This window comes from Hemicordylus capensis, chromosome 5, assembly GCF_027244095.1.
Source record: "Hemicordylus capensis ecotype Gifberg chromosome 5, rHemCap1.1.pri, whole genome shotgun sequence".
NCBI lineage: Eukaryota > Metazoa > Chordata > Lepidosauria > Squamata > Cordylidae > Hemicordylus > Hemicordylus capensis.
The window spans coordinates 182,035,351-182,056,888 of record NC_069661.1 but is presented as its reverse complement, the minus strand read 5'-3'; the positions used below and the strand labels follow the sequence as shown (position 1 = coordinate 182,056,888).

Below are 21,538 nucleotides of genomic sequence, written 5' to 3'. Positions count from 1 at the left end.
TTCTTTTCAAAATGGAAACGATTAACACCTTGGTTTAATATTTAGAGGGAAAGTTATTGTTATTATTGAGTGTATGAAATAGCTAATACAAAACTGCGAACATACATTTTTGCCCATTCTCCAAGAGTTCAGTTTGTTACTGATGGCATACTTTTGACAGGGGCATATAACAGGAGTTCTTGAGCTCTGCCTTTTTAAACTTCTGAAGGTGAAAAACATCAGTCCAGATTTCCTCTCATGTAAGTAACAGTTTATCTATGTGAACAAGATATATAGAGCTTTGTCTTAAATGGAAGGTTTTCAGATTACTGGTTCTGCATGGGCTGTTGTTGTTTTAATTGGTCGCTCTATTATGTGACAGAATGTTGGGGAAAATAGAAAGTTGGGGACTGGTGATATATAGTCCTGGAAGCAGAATAAATAGAAATATGCTCCCTGCTGAAATAAGAGTATCTCCTTCTCTGTTTGTTTTCAGAAAGAACCTCAAGACTCTCTTGTTTTTACAGGCTTTTAATTAGAATTAATTTTCCTATTTAAAAAAAAAATAACTTCTTTTAATATCTTTTATTCTGTTGTTTTTATTGTGTCATGTATTTTAATCTGTGACTTTTAAATATTTTAAATTTGTAAACCACCTAGAGATGTACATATCAGGCGGTATAAAAATATGATAAATAAATACATAAATAGTACAATATATGCAAATGTACTGTATTTTAGTTATTTATTCTGATGACACAAAATGAATTTCTGTAGTACAGAATTTGCATTATCTTGGTGCAGCTGTGTAAGACTCCCTGCCCCAAGATCAGAATCCTTCTTAATTAAATTAACAAGAACCTAAAATGATATTGTTTGGCATATACCATACTTTATTATTTTAATGACATTTTTTTTAGTATCCTACTATCCTTACACAGGGATGAAGGATAGATCAGAGCTCTATCAGATATAAAGTACTTACTGTCAGAATAATTCTAACAGGTGCCAATTTTACAAAAGCCAACAACTACACAGCAGGTAGAATATTTAGAGAAGATGAAAGAATCAGACTTGCAGGAAACAAAAAGGCATTCCTGTCCAAATTCTTTCCAATGACTGGATCCTCCAATACCGGCCCAAATAATCTAATGCAGAACAGATACACATTTATGGAAAAGTGCTCTAGAGGAATGATATGAATGAGCAAAGACATGCCTCTGGCTGTAAGGAAAAGCAAAACATACTCACCCTTCCTTTATTATAGTGTGCAATCAAGGCCAAAAGATTATTGTGCTTGCATTTATTTCAACCATTATTTACAAAAATCCATTGGGTTTATGACCTTTTAAAAAGAAAATAAACCAGACTCTCTTACAATGCTTTGATATTCTGTGTGTGTTTTTGTAAATAATACACTCTTTCATAGGACTTAATGTAATATTGGTGCTATTGTTTGAAAGATCAAGTCTTCTTTAAAAATTAAAACTATTTTGCAATTTAGCAACACCTCCAGAATTCATCTCAAAATTCTTGTAATAAAAGAACTGCTTGTCAAAGATGCAATATCCTCCACTGTATTCAAGAGCTGGAAAAGCTCCTAATACATATGTGAGTCATCTAGTCCATCAACAAAGCAAAGTCATAATATTCCTGATTCTTTTACAATACAGCTCAAAAATAATGTTTGATTTAGAGAGAGAGAAGATGCTGCCAGTCTGTGAAAGCAATATGAGCTAGACAGACCAATGGTCTGACTCGGTATATGGCAACTTCCGAATATGTTCCTATTGGCAGACGTACATGTTTTACGAGTACGAGAAATAAAAGTACAAACATTTTTCTCTGAGGTCATTTTGAGGAAATGAACCTTATTTTAATATTAAATACAGCCTAATTGAAACATAGAGAGATAGTTTAAAACAGATATAAAATATAAGAATTATCATCAATAAATTATTCTATTTGAAGAAAATGAAGGGGAGAGGGGGAATCCAGAACGCTGTTCCTAGACAAAAGATATTGCCTACTGAAATGTGTTTCCACTAATTGCTAATTAGATTAAATTTATTATTTTGTATGATGGCAGCCATTCATATCCTATCTGGAAAAAGAAAAGGATTACTTAGGTATCTTATGTGAAATAAATGCAATTTACACTTGGTAATCAGTTATTTTAAAAGTAAATAAATGGATGGTCCTTCTCATTCTATCCAGACTGGCATTAGCTGGCATAACTGCTGGACTAGCAAAAGGACATTGTCCGAAAAAAGTAATCTCTGTTCCAGATATGGGACACTAGCTAATTGTTGCACTATTTCTTGCACAACACCATGTGCAACTCTCACAATAATCTCACATATGACCTGGAGAAGGTCTTCTGTTGCTGTTTTTATGCAATATAGCAGAGCAGTGCATACCACTTAGAAGTCCGTATCTTATCACATTGTGCTAATGCAACACCAATCTAGATATCCTGCCCAATATTTGCAATGTCCGCTGTCAAGAGTTTGAACATGAATAAAGCCGCATTTGTCATTTTAACAAAAACAATTCAAATGTAATTTCTCACCTCCTTTTAACTATCAGGTGACATTTTGAAGAGCAAAGCCAGGCAACCTATCAACATCAAAGGCCTTGGTCCAAAATGTTAGTTTATGTTGACATGTATAACCTTCACCTATATACGTCACTGAATTTATCACGGCACTGGTCAACTTTATTACTTTTCCAAGCATTTTTAAAAATTTTCTTCATAGCTTTTTGTTGGACTCTAAGGAGTTTTGGGGAATCATCCGTCTCACATTTATACAATGTAAAATGTGTTCAAATACTACAGTATGCTTAGGCAGGATACTAATATACAGTATGCTTAGGCATCAGAGGCAACTGGTGTCCCAGCAAGCCTGGAGCTATTGAAGGCTGTTATCGCTCCTATGCGTTACATCTAACTGGCGCTATGGCAGTTACTCTGACCAGTCACAGAGGCTCCAGAAGTAGGTCTATGGCTGTTTGGGCTCTGATGTGTCTCGGTCTATGAATGCATAAGAATGGCTGTGATTCAGCACCCCACATTGGTGTAGCTGGGAGGGGCCTCCACTACAGTGGAACCTTTTGTATATGAAGGAAAGTACCGTATTTTACGGAGTATAAGACGCACTTTTTTCCTTGAAAAACAACCGCCCAAATTCAGGTGCGTCTTGTACTCCGGGGAGAAGTTGGAAGTTGGGCTTGTCGGAAAAGAGGGGGTGGAGGAGGAAGGGCAAGCAGGGAGGATTCGCTTCCCACCTCCCTTCCTCTCTCGCTGGGGCCTGCCGGGAGCGTCCTAGTCAGCCTGCCTGCCGCCCCCTTCCCCAGGCTGCCTCCGGTTGCCGCTCTGATGCTTCTGCAGTGAGGGAGGCTGCTGCCCGCCGGCGGCCGCAATGAACAACAACCAGCGGCTGCCGCCGCCGTGGGTCACCAACGTGGGCTCGTTGCTGCTCACCCCGCAAGAGAACGAAAGCAAGAGGACAGAGCGGGGCGCGGTGGAAGGGCTTGGAGGGGAGATGGAGGTGAGAGGAGAAGGAAAGCTCAGAGAGGGAAAGCTCAGAGAAGGAAAACTCTCAAAAACTGGATTAAATTTAAGGTGCGTCGTATAGTCCGTAGCGTCTTATAGTCCGTAAAATATGGTATGAATTAGGGCGGGGGAATCTAACCATCGGTAGGGATGTGCAAACAGGTTTGACATCAAATGTGTTCGGCGTCGAACCGATTCAGTTTGACGATACTCAGGGTCGAACCGAACCACCCCTCCTCCCTAAGGAGAGGAGAGCTGGTCTTGTGATAGCAAGCATAACTTTTTCCCATAGCTAAGCAGGGTCTGCCCTGGTTGCATCTGAATGGGAGACTTGATCTGTGAGCACCAGGGTGGATTTGATTTAAATCAAACTGATTTAATTCACGATTTAAATCACGATTTAAATCACTAGTCAGTAAGGCTTGATTTAAATCATAGTTTTCTACATAAAGACTAATTCTTGCTGGTATAACTTTAATATGCAAGTAGATGAAGATTTTTAGAATAACAACTTTTCATATTAGTTTTTTTATCCCCAGTTTAATAGGTTAATCATTCATATTTGGACAACTTTTCTGTTGTACTTAGGAAGGAGAAAAATAATCATTACCTTAATAATAACAATTTAAATAGATTTATTCAACTGAAACAATAACATTACAGCATATGTTATTTGCTTAAACAAACATCCATGTTTGTTAACTAATTTGGCTAAACAAAATATATATATTTTAAGAAACTTAGACTGTCAGCCCAGCCTACACATGAAAAACTTAAATACTGTCCTCTGTAGCTCACTCGTCATCTTCATCTTCTTCTTTGTTCATAATCTGGAAAAGAAAAACAAGCTTTCCTGCTTTATCGGGTCCCAAACGATTTCTCAATTTAGAATGAATGAGTCCAAAGGAAGAGAATATTCTTTCAACGCCTGCAGAAGAAGCTACTGCTGTTAAAAGTGAAATCATTACTTGAACAGTCTCTAAATCCAAGTGCTTAAGTGACTTCCACCAGTTCACTGGTGTGACTTTCTTTAAAATATCTTCAGCAAACATATATTTCTTGAATGGTTCCCCCTTAGCTTTGAAGTTTATTATAGTTGGCATTACAGATGGATGATTGCTGGATACCCATGTCATAGCTAACTCCTCTTCCTCAGCACTTAGGTTTTGACCCTGATACTGGATATTGACAATATTTGCCAAAAAATGAGCTGGAGACAGTACTTGTCCCATTCGTTTTTTTAATGCTTGTAATTTAATTCTGTCCATGTGTAGTTCTGTTTTTAAGTGTTCACTCAGTTCCTTCCAAATTTCAACAGCATCAGCAATAAAACAGCTATTTTTCTGTATTTTGTTTAAAGATTCAGAGATGGGTTTCAGGATGCTCAGCATATGTTCAACATTTCTCTTAAGCCCAATGTTGAGGATTTTGGCCGTGACAGTGCCATCTATTTTATCTCGATTTTGTTCACAAACTGTCATCAGAATAGGCCAGTTCTTGATATACTGCTCAAAACAGTCCACCACAGAGTTCCATCTAACATCTTGTGGGAGCGTTAGCTTGGTTCTACCCATCCTTTTCAGAGCTGCTGCAGCAAAGTGATTGTTATGGAAGTATTTAGCAATTTCAACAACATTAGTCTTTATTTCTGGAACACTTAAGTCTTTGGCTAAGAGGTGCAGCAAATGAGCACTGCAACCATATGTTATTAGCTTTGTATTCCCTTCCTGCTCTTCTAAATTTCTTCTCATCTTGGATACATTTGCAGCATTGTCTGTGACCAAACTGCGTACTAGACATTTGAATTTTTGTTCACATGTTATTATAGCTTTTACTGCCACTTCTTGTAAGTATTGTGCTGTGTGTGCATTTCCTGGCGTATCAATTGTTTGTGCAAGGAAGACTTTCCCTTCTTCTGTTGTTATACAAGCACATACAATAGGATCATTGTGGACATTACTCCACCCATCAATACTTAGGTTAACAATTCTACCCTCCAGAGCTGTTGCACATTGCTCCATTTCTCTGTCATACACTTTATCCAGCAGTTTCCCTACAACATCTGCTCCGCTGGGTGGACTGTATCCTGGTCTCAGTGACTGAACCATATTAATGAAATGTGGGTTCTCAGTCAGACGGAAAGAAGAGTTCGTTGCATAAACAAACTGGGCAATTTTTTCATCAATTAACTCTTTTTCTAATCTGCTAGTTTTTATCACAAACTTATCTATGGTGGTTCCAGGAGGGAAGGATTTTTTTCTTTCTTTTAGGTGATAGTGATATGTGGCTGTGGGTGTCTGATGCTGATGCTGATGAAGCACTATCCTGGATGGATAACTCTGAAACTGTAGAACAGGAGGATGGTGATCTTGAAGGTGGATAGTTTCCAGAATCCATGAATTCCCCTAAACAAAAAAGTCAATGCTGTTATTTTATTGCTTATACAATTTCTGCTTATTGTACACAGCACTGCCCCAAAAGGAATATTTGCTTTTCTTCATAACTGTACCAAATGACAGTAACATGCAGTAATAATAAGAAATATAATTTTGCTCAAACATGACAGTTCAAGGCAGTCTTTAGAAATATTATATGATTCAATAAAAATGTTTACCAACCTGAAGATCCTGCCTGTTCAAATGTGTTTCTTTGGTCATCTTCATCACAGCACTTCTCATGATGTTGCCTCATTCGGGCCACCAGGCCTTGCATTTCTTTGTTGCAGTGTTTGCATTTTGCACGCATGCCTGCCTTATCGATAGGTAAAGGAACTTCATTAAAATATTGCCAAACTGGGTCTCTTTTACAGCCTGCTGCCATTATAGGTTTTTTCCTCCAAGGAAAGAATGTGATAAACCTCAGATCATACACACAAAAAGATCCAAAGACTTGTCTGTGGCTATGCAGTATTGTGCTCAGAAAGTTTCACTTTCATTTTGTACTGCTTGTCTGCTTGCCCCTCCCTCCTCACACTTAGTTTCACTTTCTTCTTGTGCAGATCTATTCCACTCCAAACAATCAGAAAAATATTGTTTCTATTCTATTTCACTGAACTTCTTGAAACTTAGCACTGAAGGGGTTGATTCTGTATTCATAGGTTTGTAGAACAATAGGATTAAGGTCTTTTTCTCAACTCTGTTCATGTCATAACATTTTTGCTGTGAAGAAGAGGCATGTGATCTCTGCTGAGTCAAATTCAGTTCTGAGAACTGCAAAAGTAAACCAAGCATCTGTGATAATATCTTGTAGGCAGAGAAACTGCCCAATAATCTTACAAAAACCTCTGGAAGAGCATTACATTGTGAATGGATTAATGGAATTTATTTACCAAAAAAATTAAACATATACAGCCTTATTCTACATAATTAAAAAACTAATCTTTATTTCATGATGGAATAACCTTTGGATGGTAATATATTTTCCTCAAAAAGCATTTTATTTAAATAAATACGATTTAAATCAAAAAAATTGATTTTTTTAAAAAAATCATTGATTTTTATCTACCCTGGTGAGCACTGCAAGATAATCCCCTCAGGGGATGAAGCCGCTCTGGGAAGAGCAGAAGGTTTCAAGTTCCCTCCCTGACTTCTCCAAGATAGGGCTGAGAGAGATTCCTGCCTGCAACCTTGGAGAAGCCACTGCCAGTCTGTGAAGACAATACCGAGGTAGATAGACCAATGGTCTGACTCAGTATATTCCCTCTGCTGGCCTCCCTTATTCCATTAATCGGCCATTCGGCTACTTTTCAGCTGGTTTTTGGCTTTCCTCCCAAGGCACAGCAGCCATTTTGGAGGCTGCCACGCCTGCGCAATGGGCCTCTGCATGGCCTGGGTCATGCAATTGTGAACAGTTTGGCTGTGGAGAAATTGTGTATGGTTTGGCTGTGGAGGACATGGTGAACATGTTCTTTAAAGTTGGGAAGACACCCACTCCACCATATGAGGGTTACTGCTGGTAATGTATGAACCAGAGTTCAGTCTCTCATCTATGATATGGGAATGGTGTTGGCATATGCCTTAGTGCTGTATGTTCACTATTTTTCAAGAGGGTAACACTTGGGCAGGAAACCTTAAATGTGAGAGCCATTTCCCATTGTGCTGACCTCCACACAGTAATGTGCTTTTCTCAGTGCTGGGCAGGCCCTTTAAGAGAGACAGAGCACTGGGAAGGACTACAGTTCCCAGTGCTCCATGCATGCCTTCCAAGATGGTGCAGGGCTCAAAGTGGCTCAGTTTCCCTTAAAAGAGTCTCACCAGCACTGTGCAGCATTGCATGGTGAGAACATATTGGCAGCCAGTGCAGTTCTTTTAAGATTGGTGTTAGATGGTCTCTTGCCATTTGATCTAGTCAATCTGTGTGGAAAAAACAGCTACAGAGAAATCCCAGTGATACAAAAATCATATTTGGGGACAGCTATATCACTTGCAGGAATATGTAGATTGCTTCAGCTTTTCAGCATCTGACCATTCCTGTACATCAAAGTGCACATCTGTGGCCATTTCTTTACCATCTCCCTACCTATGTATTCATTTCAGAACTAATAAAAATCTGGTCCAAATTGGACCCATTTGGGTTCTTTTTCATTCATAATGAAATGAATGGAAATATAGAGAACTCTATTTCCCTAGAGGTTTTCAAACAGAGGCTAGACAGCCATCTGCCACAGGTGCTGTAGCAGATTCCTGAGTAGTGTGTTGGACTGGAAGACCTCCAAGGTCCCTTCCAACTCAAAAATTCTATGATACTAATGAACCAAATGGCATATTGGTTCATTTGGGAACTCTTTTGTTTTCATAACAAATTACTCTTAATCTTAATGTGTGATTTCCTGATTCAGAAGCAGTATGGCTCTGAATATGAGTTCCAGGGGAGCAATGGTGGGAGAGGGTATGTGCCTTCATCTCCAGCTTGGGGCTTTCCAGAGGCATCTGGTTGGCCACTGATGAACAGGATTCTAGATTAGATCTAGCAGGACCCTTCTTATGTCTATAAGACTTCTATAACGGGAGGGCTTACCTTGTAATATGCCAAAACTTCAGGCTTCTCCCCATTTAAACATTTAAAGTTGAAAAGCAGTAGAAGTAATTTTGATCTCTAATGCACCAGTGAAGTGAAGAATTACAACATATTGACCCAGCCTGATATTTGGGGCTAGGTTTTCACAATTATACAACAATGAAACCCATTCATAAAATTGAAGGTTAGAAGGTAGCAAGCCCAGCTAGTACTGCCCGTGAGAATCCATGGCAAGCCCTCCAAATCAACTTAATCAAATGTGGGTAGCCCAGATCCTGTACCTGGTCCTAGCTCAGTGTTTGTGCACATGTTGGCACTTCCCTTTCTCTGCAACTCCCAGCAGCTAGCTGCCATGTTTATCATAGAGTGCTGCAGCTAAGAGAAGCCAAGCAGAGAGCTGTTGGTGCATTGAGGGCTGCCTGTCTCCTGGGAGTGCAATGCATTCTGGGATATCTCCTTTCATCCATGGAGGACCCAGCTCCCTTTTTCCCTAATGGAGACCATGGCTGCAGTGATCATCTGGGTGGTGAGTTCACAGACCCAAATGGAGGGTCTGCCCATCTGTAGGGATCAAGGTAAGAGCTCTTCGCTCCTCCAAACCACCCCCAGATGATCATGTGAAAGACATTAGTGCGTATCTGTTACTCATTGCATACCACCTAGTGCCCATAGGTTTGTCCCAGATTACTCATTGCGTACCACCTAATGTGCATAAGTATTCACAGTTACGTGACATTGTGTACCTACTTGTATCTCAGATTTATAGTTATTATATACGTAATATAGAGTTATCAGACCAACTCACTAAAATGGCTACATGCTTCAGGAGGGCTGTGATGTGGCTGCTGCATTTGGGAAGTCAGTCCAAATGTTCTGTAATTACATGGGCCACTCTCCAAACAATACAGAAGTGCTTTGTGTGCATTGCTGTACTCAGTGTCAATCATACAACTGAAAGACATTGTGTGATTCTTAAATGTTAATATCTGTACGTTATCTTTCTTTTAACAGTGACTGGTGCAAAGCTATCTACATGTATAAAGTGTGGCAAGGAGCACTGGAAGACGGCTAAAACACAGTCATGTCTTCAGTTTGGCATCCAATTCCAGCTCCAGATAGAGTTCTTAAGGTGAACTACAAGAAACTGGTCTGCCTCTTGATCTTCACTGTAAGTGTATGTTATAGTGTCTCTGGGATGTGTCCTACAGCCTGCATCTGTGCTAGTGACATTGTGAGCTGTACCAGCCAGAACCTTTCGAGGGTGCCATCAACGCTCTTCAAGCACATAAAAAGACTGGATCTCAGTCACAACCGAATTGGTATTTTGGATCATGACTGGATGCCCTTACTACTTGACAAATTGAGCACCCTAATTGTCAGTCATAATAGTATTACAAGCATTTCCGCTGGGAGCTTTTCTGTAACTCCAAACATCAAGTACCTAGACTTGTCCTCCAACAACTTGAGGTCACTGGGAAGTCCTGTTTTTCAGGAACTGAGAGTGCTGGAAGTTCTCCTGCTTTATAACAATCATATTGCTCAAATTGATTCAGCAGCCTTTGGAGGAATACACAAACTGCAGAAGCTATACTTGAGTTACAATTCTCTCTCGCGCTTCCCAATAGAATTGTATATTGGCAAACATAAGCTCTCAGAACTTATGCTCTTAGATATTTCTTACAACCATATCCAGTCAATACCCATTAACTACATAAGCTTAGTACCAGCCAGACGTCTTAGTGGAATTTATCTTCATGGGAATCCATTTTATTGTGACTGTACTCTGTACTCAATGCTAAACTTCTGGTATCTTAGACACTTCAGCTCAGTGGAGGATTTCAAGACAGAGTACACGTGTGTATTGCGGTCAGGACCCAAAGGCTCCAGTAAACTCTCTTTATTGCAAGACAACTACTTGAATTGCTCAGAAGGCACCATTAATGGCTCTTTCCATGCCTTTGGGTTTATTCATGAAGCCCCACTTGGAGAGCGGCTGATTGTGCACTGTGACACTAAAATAAGTGATGTAGGCACTTACTTCATTTGGATCACCCCAGACAATCAATTTCTGGAGCCTGACAAGACAACTGAACACTTTAGAGTGTTTCACAATGGGAGTCTGGAAATAGAAGAGGCTCAGTATGAAGATGCTGGGCTTTACTCCTGCACTGCAATAAACAAGAAAAGACTACTGAATGAAACCATAGAGGTGAGGATAAATGTCAGCAACTTCACTGTGGACAGGTCTCCCCTTCATGAGACATTCAACACTGCTTTCACCACCCTTGCAGCATGTGTAGCCAGTATTATCTTGGTACTACTTTATCTCTACCTGACTCCATGTCCTTGTCGATGCAAATCAAGGAGAAGGAAAAGGAAGCTGAACCAAAGTAGTGCTCACGCATCCATATTAACCTCCAATTCACCCCTAGAACTTCCAGCTGATGAGAAGAAAGCCAGTACTGGTAAAAGGGTCGTGTTCCTTGAGCCTGTGAAGGAGCCAAAGCCAGGCCAGAATGGAAAAGTAAGGATGTTTCCCAATGAGAACATCATTGCTGAAAGCATCTTAAAAGCACCCCGAACAAAATCTGATTCTGATTCCATGAACTCTGTTTTCTCAGACACACCTTTCATGCCATAATTGTCTTAGAGGTCTGGGAGGGGTTTGGAGTTGTTTTTGTTTTGTTTTTTTGTTTTTGCTTCTGTTCTGATAGTACAATTAACAGTTTCAAATGACTGCCCTAACTTTAGCCTGATTTTTTTTAAAAGAAGAGAGACTTTTTTCTTTTACAGAAGAAGTGTGAGAAGTGATAGAACCAGAATATAATGTCATTCTCTGAGCACGCTATTGCTGTGTAACTGGGACTAAAGCTGGGGAGGAACACCTTGTTACATGTTTTTGCTGTTGTAAAGAGGTTACATTATGGTATATGCTGCCATCATTTTAATTTTTATGCTTGAAAGAATTTGGTCTGATGGAGATGGTTATGTGCTGCTCAGGAAACATCAGATTAGGCCTTTAGCTTCTTACCTATATAGAATGAGTGTAACTATGATGTCAGGGAACAGAACCTCAATCAAGACACCTCTGAGAGCTTAAAAAAGAGGGGGAGAAAGCCATTTATTGAACTTCTGGTTTCTACCTTGAGGCTCTAAGCACATAAAGAAACAAATGGAGTTATACAAACTGGAATGTTTCAAAATGAGATTCCACTTAAATTGTGGGAAAGTGTTTGATGATTCCCCCCCCCCCCGCGCTTTTGTATCCTGGAATTTTAATAGCCAGAAACAGACTGTATGAATATATTGATATAATTAAACTTGATATAAGAAAATTTATCCTAAATGAAATGATGTTTGATTGATAAACCACTTAAGCCTCAGGTGATTGTACTCCAAGGGAGAGAATGCTTCAGTCCTCTTAAGAAATCTGAAGCAGAGCTTTGTTCAACTGGTACCATTTTCTGACCAGTGCATGATTGTGGGGGGAAACGGCACCGGTTGAACTCTTATTCAGGGCTCTTAAAGGGATAATTGTGTTGCTTCTAGAATGTGGCCACTTCAGCCTATGTATGTGAACGTAAGCATGGACTTGGGTGATTGTGCAAAACTGTTTTAAAACAGGAGAAGAGAATTAGTTCTGTAAGCAAAGCAACCAAGATTTGTATGTTAGGTATGTTGTATCAGGTCATATCTACTGCACTTTGAACACTTTTGCTGAGCTAATGAGAGCCATAACGAAAACCATAGACTCCAAACTGAATACAGCAAGTGCAGCCAGGCCTTCTCATAATCAGCAACAAAACAGTGGGGAGGGATGTGTGGGTTTTGCCTTCTGTAGCTGACAGTGGGACCTGGTTGCATGCAGTTTGCTGGACTGAAGCCTTATGTAGAAGATTCAGAATCATTCAGCTGGTTTTCCCCCATTGTCTAGTGTATCAGCTCTAAAGACATACGTTGATGATTTAATTATATTTGTGTTTCATGATTTGATAGAATATAAAAGAAGTACTCATTTAAATGTTGAACAGAATGTCCATTTTGATCAGAAGATTAGAATTTTGTAGAATTAGGCCTTTATGGTGAATTGAAATTTCTTACATATGTCTTAGCATAGTTTGCTTTACAAAATAAAGTACAAAAATGATGTGTTATACCTATAAAATGAAGCTTCCAGTGTGTTTGGTGTTGTTCATGCTATTCACACTCTCATACATATCTGCAATGGCACACAGAATAGCTTGTGCCAAGATAACTTCAGAAGCATCTTTCCTCAAAAGGAAAGTTGGGGGGTGCCCTGGGAGATGAGGGAGTGCCTGGCGGCCCCCATGGCCCAAGGACACTTGTCCCCCATTGTCACCCTGGCTATGCCACTGCACTGATTATTTTATCTGCTGCCTAAAGAGACAAAAATGAAGTTAGAAAACAGCCTTTTCTGAGAAGAACACAGAGAGTTGCCAGTTATCTTCTGAAGGCTGCTGTCAAAAATCAATTGTGTAGAGTTCTGGAAGGCCATGTTCCTTTCCCATCCAGTTCTGAGCCATGAAATACATGTATATGCTATCTCTAGGCTACGTCTAACACCAATGGTTGTGCTGGCATAGGTTCACTAAGTTATGGCTGCTGCATGGGCCTGGGTCATTCTGACCATTGTGTTTCATTGATGCAGCAGTCCTTCAGTTCAAGAATGAGCAATTAAATGCTAGTGCAACAGTTCATAAGATCAGCAGTATCCAGGCTATATATAGATATTTAAGGATTTATCAACTCTCTGAGGTGATTCTCATGATCACCAAAAAGCAGGCTAAGGGAGCTTAGCCTGCTTTTTGGCAGTCGTGTGCTGCCATGGGAGCCATGCGACTCCCGGCAACTAACCTACCTAATTGCCCTCCCCTTAGCTGAGGTTTACGGAGCAAGCACTCCGTTAACCTCTTCTCCATATTCGTGTATTGCTGTGGCATGGCTCCGCGCCATGGCAATAAATGAGAAGATCCCTGGTGGGAGGCTGAAACCAGCCTCCCGGCCCTGGGAGTCTCTCCAGGATGCCCCACGCACTTGCACAGGGCATCCTAGAACTTCCGGGGGCCACACCGCCCCCAATCCCCACAGCCCCCACCGGCTCAGTGACAGAGCTGGCAGTCGTGTGGGTGGCTGATCCGGCTGCCCAGGGCTCCTTGGGTGATCATCTGCAGGGAGAGCGGACTAAGCCCACTCTCCCTGCAAACCCCCTAAAGGTGAGTCTCAATGATTGTGAGACTCACCTCTCTGTGTTCTACTCAGAAAAGGCTGTTTCCAAACTTCAGTTCTGTCTCTTCTATCAACGAGGTCTACCTCGCAGAAGTCTTAAATTGGCATATGATATTAAGAATTGTGGATATTGTTTTAACCCGAATGGAAAACAATCCCCTTAAAATGTAGATGCTAAATACAGGTTATATCTGCATATACTTGAAAGAAACAGGACTCTGAGTTTAAGACCATCTCCCAATATCCAATATTTAAAAACCTGGGGTGGTGGGGATTAGTCTTGGATTCAGGTGAATATAGTACTTGCTCTGAACTTGTATAAGGGCATCTTATAAATCTACATTAAATTCATATAAATTGAATCCTCCCAATCCATCCCCATTCAGTGTGATCCTCTTATAAATCTTGTTTCAACAATAAACTATTCTGAAATAACTTTTGCCTCACTGCAGTCTTTGATTTGTTGAAAAACTAAACTGAGGCTGAAGGAGGCTGAAATTGACCTTTAGTAATTAGGGGCTCTGGATCAAGGGCAGTCACTATTTCAAGCCATGGTAAGACTGTATCCCCCCAATGTCATGGCTCTATACTGATTCCTGTCCATGTCTCACTGGCTAGATTGGTGGCTTTAGAGGCAAAACATTTCTATAGATACCAATCTGATAATCCTAAACCTGAACAAGCGAGGATTAGAATGGAACTACATGGACCATGCCCACATGTCTAACCTAATTATGGGTGGTTTTCCTATGGAGATCCAGGAGATGATCCAGAAGATGATTTGGAGCAAAAAGGTGACTGGCAGTTGCTTTGCACGTTCCCTTTCTGGAACAACTGTAGCTGGATAAATTTTGAAAGAGAAGCAGTAGGCTGAGAGGGGTTAAGCACCATTCACCCACTTCAGTCAAAATAGTCTCCTCCCAAAGCTGCATTTCCCCAGGAAAAGCAGCCATAAGGCATCTGCTACATGTGAATGAAAGAGCCTGAACGTGCAATTTCTTAGAATGTGAGTGCTTTTGATCATACTGATGAACCCCATTTCATTATCTACAACAGCCTTTTCTCCTTTAAGGTTAAATTCTTCTAGACATTGAAATACCCACTGACTGCTTGAACGAACTCAGTGCAACTGTTTTTAATGGTATTCATATGGTATATGCCTGCTTTGGCTTTCATTCCTCAGAGTGCCCAACTTTTAGATGATTCTTTCAAATCAAAACAGTTGTTCAAAAAACAAAGTACAACTTGATACAAATGTGGTCAAATCATCCCACTTATTCCCCTGTCTTCATTATAGAGAAGGTGCTAAATGCATGCTGTCAAACATTTGACGGACTTTCGATTCTGGCACATGTGAACGATGTCTTCAGGGTCCCCAGGCTTAAGCAAAAGTGCACTGCTTTGTGATATCTACAAATCCCAATCCATCTCCTGTGTTCAAAATGGAAAGTTGCTCATTATTTTATACCCTAAACCTGTGCTGTGTACAGTAGTATGTCTGTGAAATCTTTGCCTTGTATATGTAGAGAAGCATATAGAAGATGAATATCTTCAGACTTTGTGTGAGAGCAGGATATTGAATTTCCAAGCATAAAAATGATAACCTTAGATGTAACCATTCTTCAAATGAAAAGCGTAGTATTTTTCCTTCAAATGACATATGAGTAGTTTATAAGAACAGCCCTGCTGGATCAGGCCCAAGGCCTATCTAGTCCAGCATCCTGTTTCCCATTGTGACCCACCAGATGCCTCTGAGAAGCCCACAGGCAAGAGGGGAGGGCATGCCCTCTCTCTTGTTGCTTCCCTGCAACTGGTATTTAGAAGTGTCTTGCCTGAGTCCACCGATAGAGCTGCTATCCACCGATAGAGCTGCTGGGTCAGGAGGGCTCCCGCTGCTGCAGATGACCAGACTTTCCTGGGTTAACCCTCTTCTACCCAGGAATCTCTAGGTGTGAGAACTGCTCCACAGTCTAGTTCTTGGTGTACCATTGAACTGATGCCAAAATTTGACCAGTTGTTTGTGGAAGCAAATGTTAACTTAGTCAAAGTACAGCCTCTTACCAACAGGTGAGCAGCACTATCAGAGCTGACAATAGTGACCAATTAGAGAAAAAGAAGAGAGTGGAATTCCATGCCTACTGCAACAAAGGCTTTTTGCAGTAATTGTAGTTCTGTGACTTGGAGGCAGAATTGTATCACATTTATATACATGCTTATGAAATACCTGTGAAATCCATTTTTTAAGGGTGCGTTAAAAAGAAAAGAAGGCTGCCCCCAAAATGTGCCTTTATATGCAAAAACCCATTTGTTTGTGGGAGAGGGGCATTTTAGAAAATGCAAGAACCTTCATAAGTTTTATTTTGGTATACCGATCACCCCACTGCCCAACCAAGTCCCTAACTGAGCTGACAGACTTGGTCTCGGGCTTGGCATCGGAGTCTCCCAGGCTTGTGGTGCTTGGGGACTTCAATTTTAACTTTGGGACCAATTTGCCTGGGGCAGCTCAGGAGTTCATAGCAGCCATGACACCTATTGGGGACTGACGCATATTGCTGGTCACATGCTTGATCTGGTCTCACACTCTGAACAGGTTGGTGTTCCATGGGTGGGGACTCCTGTGATTTCCCCATTGTCATAGACAGACTACCATCTGGTTAAAGTTGGACTCACGACCATGTCCCACCTCTGCAGGGACGGAGGGCCCATTAGGATGGTCCACCTGAGAAGGTTACTGGATCCAATAGGATTCCAGAAAGCTTTGGAGGGATTTAGTGTTGGCTTTTCTGTTGATATTGTCGACTCTGGTGGAGAATTAGAATAATCAACTCACCAGGGCAGTGGACATGATCACTCCTAATTGTACTCTCCAACCCATTTCAAAACTGGCCCCTTGGTATATGGAAGAATTACTGAGGCTGAAGCGGCGAGGCAGACAACTAGAGCACAAGTGGAGAAAGACTCAACTCGTATCCAACAGATTATTACATAGAGAGCATTTGAAGATATATGATCAGGCGATATGTGACAAAGAAGCGATTTTTGCCCTCCCGTCATCTTTAAGTTCACGTCTGGTGGAGTTGTTCAGGATAGTGAAGGGGCTAATGTGCTCCCCATCCCCCATGAATCAGTACATGAATCAGCACCAACAATTACTCGCTGTGACATTTTTAATGAGTTTTTTGTGGACAGAATATCTCGTATTTGGGCCGACTTAGATTCAAACTCCACAATTGTTACAGAGTCTGATGAAGAGGTGTCCAGCAGTTCCTCTTATGTGATCATCCTGGATCAGTTTCAGTTTGTGACCCCTGAGGATGTGGACAAGTTGCTCTTAATGGTGCGGCCTACCACTGCCCTCTTGATCCTTGCCTGACATGGCTTATAATATCTGGCAGGGAGGCTGTTGTAGAGGGCCTGGTAGAGATCATAAATGCATCTATGAGGGAGAGCAGGATGCCTCTGGATGCATCCTGCATGTCATCCTATGACATGCAGGATGTCATAAGGAGGCAATCATTAGACCGCTTTTGAAGAGGCCTGCCCTGGATCCCTCAAAGTTATTCCCTATAAAGCCATAAACAGCCCTGGGTATTTAAGAGAACATCTTCTTCTCCATGAGCCCCACTGCCTGTTAAGATCATCAGACAGGTCTGTCTGCGGTTGCCAAGAACCCATTTGGTGGCTACTTGGGAACGAGCCTTCTTCACTGCTGTCCCTGGACTTTGGAATGCACTCCCACTTGAAATAAGAGCCAACCCATCTCTGGCAACCTTTGAAAAGGCACTGGAGAGACAGTTATTCACCCAGGCTTTTAATTAGATTTATAGTTTTAAATTCTTTAATACTGGGTTTTTAATGTTTTTAATGATTTTAATTGTGAACCGCCCAGAGATGCAGGTTTTGGGCCATATAGAAATATTTTCAATAAATTAAAAAAAAATTATATATAAATGTTGAATTAGAATGGCTACTATTTCATGAATGAAATGCACAAGCTATAACATAATTATGACAATGTCATTTTATAATACAGGGGTAAAAGCAGGGCAGTCATGGGAATGAACCAAGAAAGCTGGTGAGGAGTTTGGGGCTAGGGTGCCACCAATATGCGGATGACACCCAGCTTTTTCTGCTGATGGATGGCAGGGCTGAGGACACCATAGCCCAGCTGACCAGGTGTTTGGAGGTGGTCGCAGACTGGCTAAGGCAAAGTCGTCTATGGCTTAGTCCAAATAAGACTGAAGTTCTGTGGCTGGGCCCGAGAGGTCAGGGGAGACTATTCAATTACCAACCCTTGACAGAGCTTGTTTGATACCTCAGCCTACTGTGAAGAGCCTGGTCATGATTCTTGATGCCTATTTGAATATAGAGGCTCAGATCATGGAGGTCGCTCAAAAGGCCTTCTTTCAGTTACGCCAAATATGGCAGCTGACCCCTATCTGTCCCCTCCGGATTTGGCCACTGTGATCCATGTGATGGTCACTTCCAGGTTAGATTATTGCAACTCGCTTTATGTGGGGCTGCCACTGCGCTTAACTCGGAGATTGCAACTGGTGCAGAATGCAGCAGCCAGGATCCTCACTAAGGCGCCTTGGTGAGCACATGTGACATTTTTGCTCATTCAGTTGCACTGGTTGCCGGTTGAGTCCCGGGTTAGGTTTTAGGTATTAAGCTTAACATTTAAAGCCCTACACGGTATGGGCCCTCCCTACCTCCAAGACCACCTGGTGCGATATGTCCCTCGCCGGGTCCTGAGATCAGCCACAAGTAATGCCTTGGTGATCCCGGGCCCTAGGGATATTAAATGGCAATCAATGAGAGCCAGAGCCTTCTCAGTGGTGGCCCTGACTCTATGGAACAGTCTCCCGGATAATATGAGAGCTCTCCATGATATGTTGGACTTTTGTAAGGCATGTAAGACTGAAATGTTCCACCGGGTGTTCGGTCGCTGAGATAGCTGGTTGCAGAGTGCTCTTGTGATCCATGGTTATTATGTCATGTGGAATGAGTATTGTATGGGGTTGTGGTTTATGAGGCTATGTAAGAAATATTTTAATGAAATTGTGTTGTTGTGTATATTATTGCTTGTAAGCCGCCCTGAGTCCTCTGGGAGTAGGGTGACATATAAATCTAACTAACTAACTAAATAAATAAATAAGAACAGAAAGGAGAAAAATCCACCCGTGGCTGGAACAGAAAATATATTAAAAAGATCATTTATTAGAATATAACAGCTGAAAATATATACTGGTAACCAACCAAACAATGGTTAGAAAAATGATACCGTGAACCAGACATAATAAATAACAACTAATGCTTAAAGCATAAAAGATAATAACAAAAACAATCTTATGGAGATGATACTGGGCAAGAAATGTAGGGCTGCAAAGCAACAAAATGAAATGGACAAGGCCCTGAGCTGACTGTCCCTAACTGGTGAACATCAAAGAAATGGCTGAAATAAAGCCATGAAATTCATAAGGAACTAAAAGTCTGAAAAACTGAAGTGGATAACCTAAATACTAAAACTGTTTATGAAGCTCAAAGATTGGAAAAACTGAAATGTTGAATCTTGAAAATCCATAACATAAAGCACTATGTAACCAGTTGCCATAACCAATTGCCATAGAAATACAACGGAATGGAGATGGTAATAATTTAGAATAAATGACAGCCAGTACTAGGGGACAGAGGGATGACAGTTACTGGATGTAGTTGCCGTATGATGGAAATATTTTCAATGGCGCTGTCTCAGTTGCATCCGTGCAAGGATAAAGAGATGCAAACTCCAGAAATAAGTCCAGCTGTGGACATTGCCTCGGTAAAATACAAGTTCAGTGAATCTCAGGCAGTAGCTGTAGAATGCTGTAAGAGGAATATGTTGCAAAGGCAGCATGTGTCAGCCTCCACATGCCACTAGACAAATCCGACCTTCATATGACAAAATGTGTATGTCCAATAGAGTACATTACGGCTCTGTCCAGATGTTTAAACAAGCCATTTCTCAAAATGCTTCATCAGCCTCCTATTACACCAATTCCTCACTTCTCAGGCTAACCATTGGCTACCAGGAGGTTTCTGGGCAAAATACCAAGTGCTGGTTATTACCTATAAAAGCCTTAAAAGCTTGGGCCTAGGATATTTAAGAGAACACCTTCTTTGTTATGAACCCTGCTGGCTGTTAAGATCTTCAGGAGAGGTTCACCTGAGGGTTCCACCAGCCTGGGTCATCTGGTGACGATGATACGATGAGGGGGTGGGCACCCACTTATCGTATCAACGACTCAAAGGTGAGTCTTCTCTGTAGGCAACCAGAGCTTTGGAATGCAGTTCCTGCTGAGATTAGAGCTTTTAGGAAACAACTAAAGACACATCTCTTCAGCCAAGCTTTTTAGCTACTTAGTAGTTTTTATGGGTCATTTTAATTTTAATTTTTATGTTTTAATTGTTAAATTTTGTTAGTTTGTTTTATTGTTGTAAACCATCCAGAGACTTCGGTAGTGGGCAATTTACAAATGTTAAATAAATTAATAGAAATACGTGAAATTAATTGAAGAGAAAGTAAAAGTAACCCTGAGCATGCAAAGAGAGATTAAAAGTGGCTACTCAATCAATAAGATTTGTAGCATTGGCTGGAAGAGAAAGAGAAGGGAAGTCTAAAAGCCTAGAAAGCTATTTCACTTATGTCTAGGAGCTCCTCAGTTAGATGATGTTAGATGATGTCCATCCCTGCTATAATACACTTAGGCAGAAAAATCAATATTTCATGCTTTAGCTGACCAGCTTGGCACAACATCCTCTTCTCAGTATTCCAGGTATTACCTCCTCTCAAGTGATAACTTGCCAGTGCATAGTTGTATAGGTCAGAGTATTCCTTTTGATGTAAAAGCTTCAAGGAAACTGTACGGACTATCTCTCTAGCTGACCTGCAGAAACGCATGACCTAGCCTTTTACGAAATTGTCTGTTGCTTAAGAAGTTGACTTTCATTGGAAAGAAGGATAAAAGAAGCTACAGGATTTACTGCTGTGTGCCATCTGTGCATGGACAAATTGAACTGTACAAGAAGGAAATGAGTTATTGTAAAGAAGGAACATTTTGTGATACAGCATGGGAGACTGGTGGTAACAGCAATGTTTGTGTCTTAAGCATTTGGCCTCATTATGATCAGTTCAGATGCCTTTAGGCAGAAAAGCCATCACATCACATCAGAGGGTTTAGGCACAATTTACCAGAAGTGTTTGCAAGAGACCCATTAAGAATCTTTTTTAGTTCAACTAGGCTTATGCAGAATGAAATTTTTTCCATTACTTTCAGATGAATTCAATACACATTTTATGCACTACTGAACTAGTGATAGAGGCTGCATTTGCACATAACACAGAACCAGAGTTGAAGGGGGCAGAGGTTACCAGACTATTATGTCCAAATGCAGGCCTGGCTCGTGGAACTCTGGTTCTGTAAGGAAATTGACCCAAGGTTCTGCTCTCCAAACAGTTAATTTGTACCCTGGGGTTATAGTGAGTTTCACCACTCCAACCTGAGGTTTTACATAGCCTGTGTTACATGCGAATGTAACACAGCTGCATTGATTCCAACTGGAGTTGAAGGAGGAAGCTCCTCCCTCAACCTGGCTGTCATTGGTTGTGCAGGCTGTCCTTCATGAAAGAAGCGGGGTTAGGAGGATCAGAACCATGGGTCCAATGGACCCACGGTTCTACTCCCCCTCCTGCCCCTGCTC

General features: G+C 41.1%; 1 protein-coding gene across 11 annotated transcripts in view; it reads left to right on the top strand.

The window, feature by feature from the left end:
* Positions 1 to 11,890, top strand: part of AMIGO2 (adhesion molecule with Ig like domain 2) — a 101,283-nt gene extending 89,393 nt beyond the window's left edge. For 10 of the 11 annotated variants that reach the window (XM_053256414.1, XM_053256405.1, XM_053256410.1 and 7 more), the window contains one exon: positions 9,563 to 11,890. In XM_053256414.1, coding sequence (XP_053112389.1) covers positions 9,633 to 11,192 — 1,560 coding nt within the window. In that variant the 5' untranslated portion in view covers positions 9,563 to 9,632 and the 3' untranslated portion in view covers positions 11,193 to 11,890. Of the gene's footprint in view, positions 1 to 218; positions 240 to 9,562 lie in introns of those variants that run through there. The other variant, XM_053256409.1, reaches the window with a different exon arrangement.
* Positions 11,891 to 21,538: the final 9,648 nt, after the last annotated feature.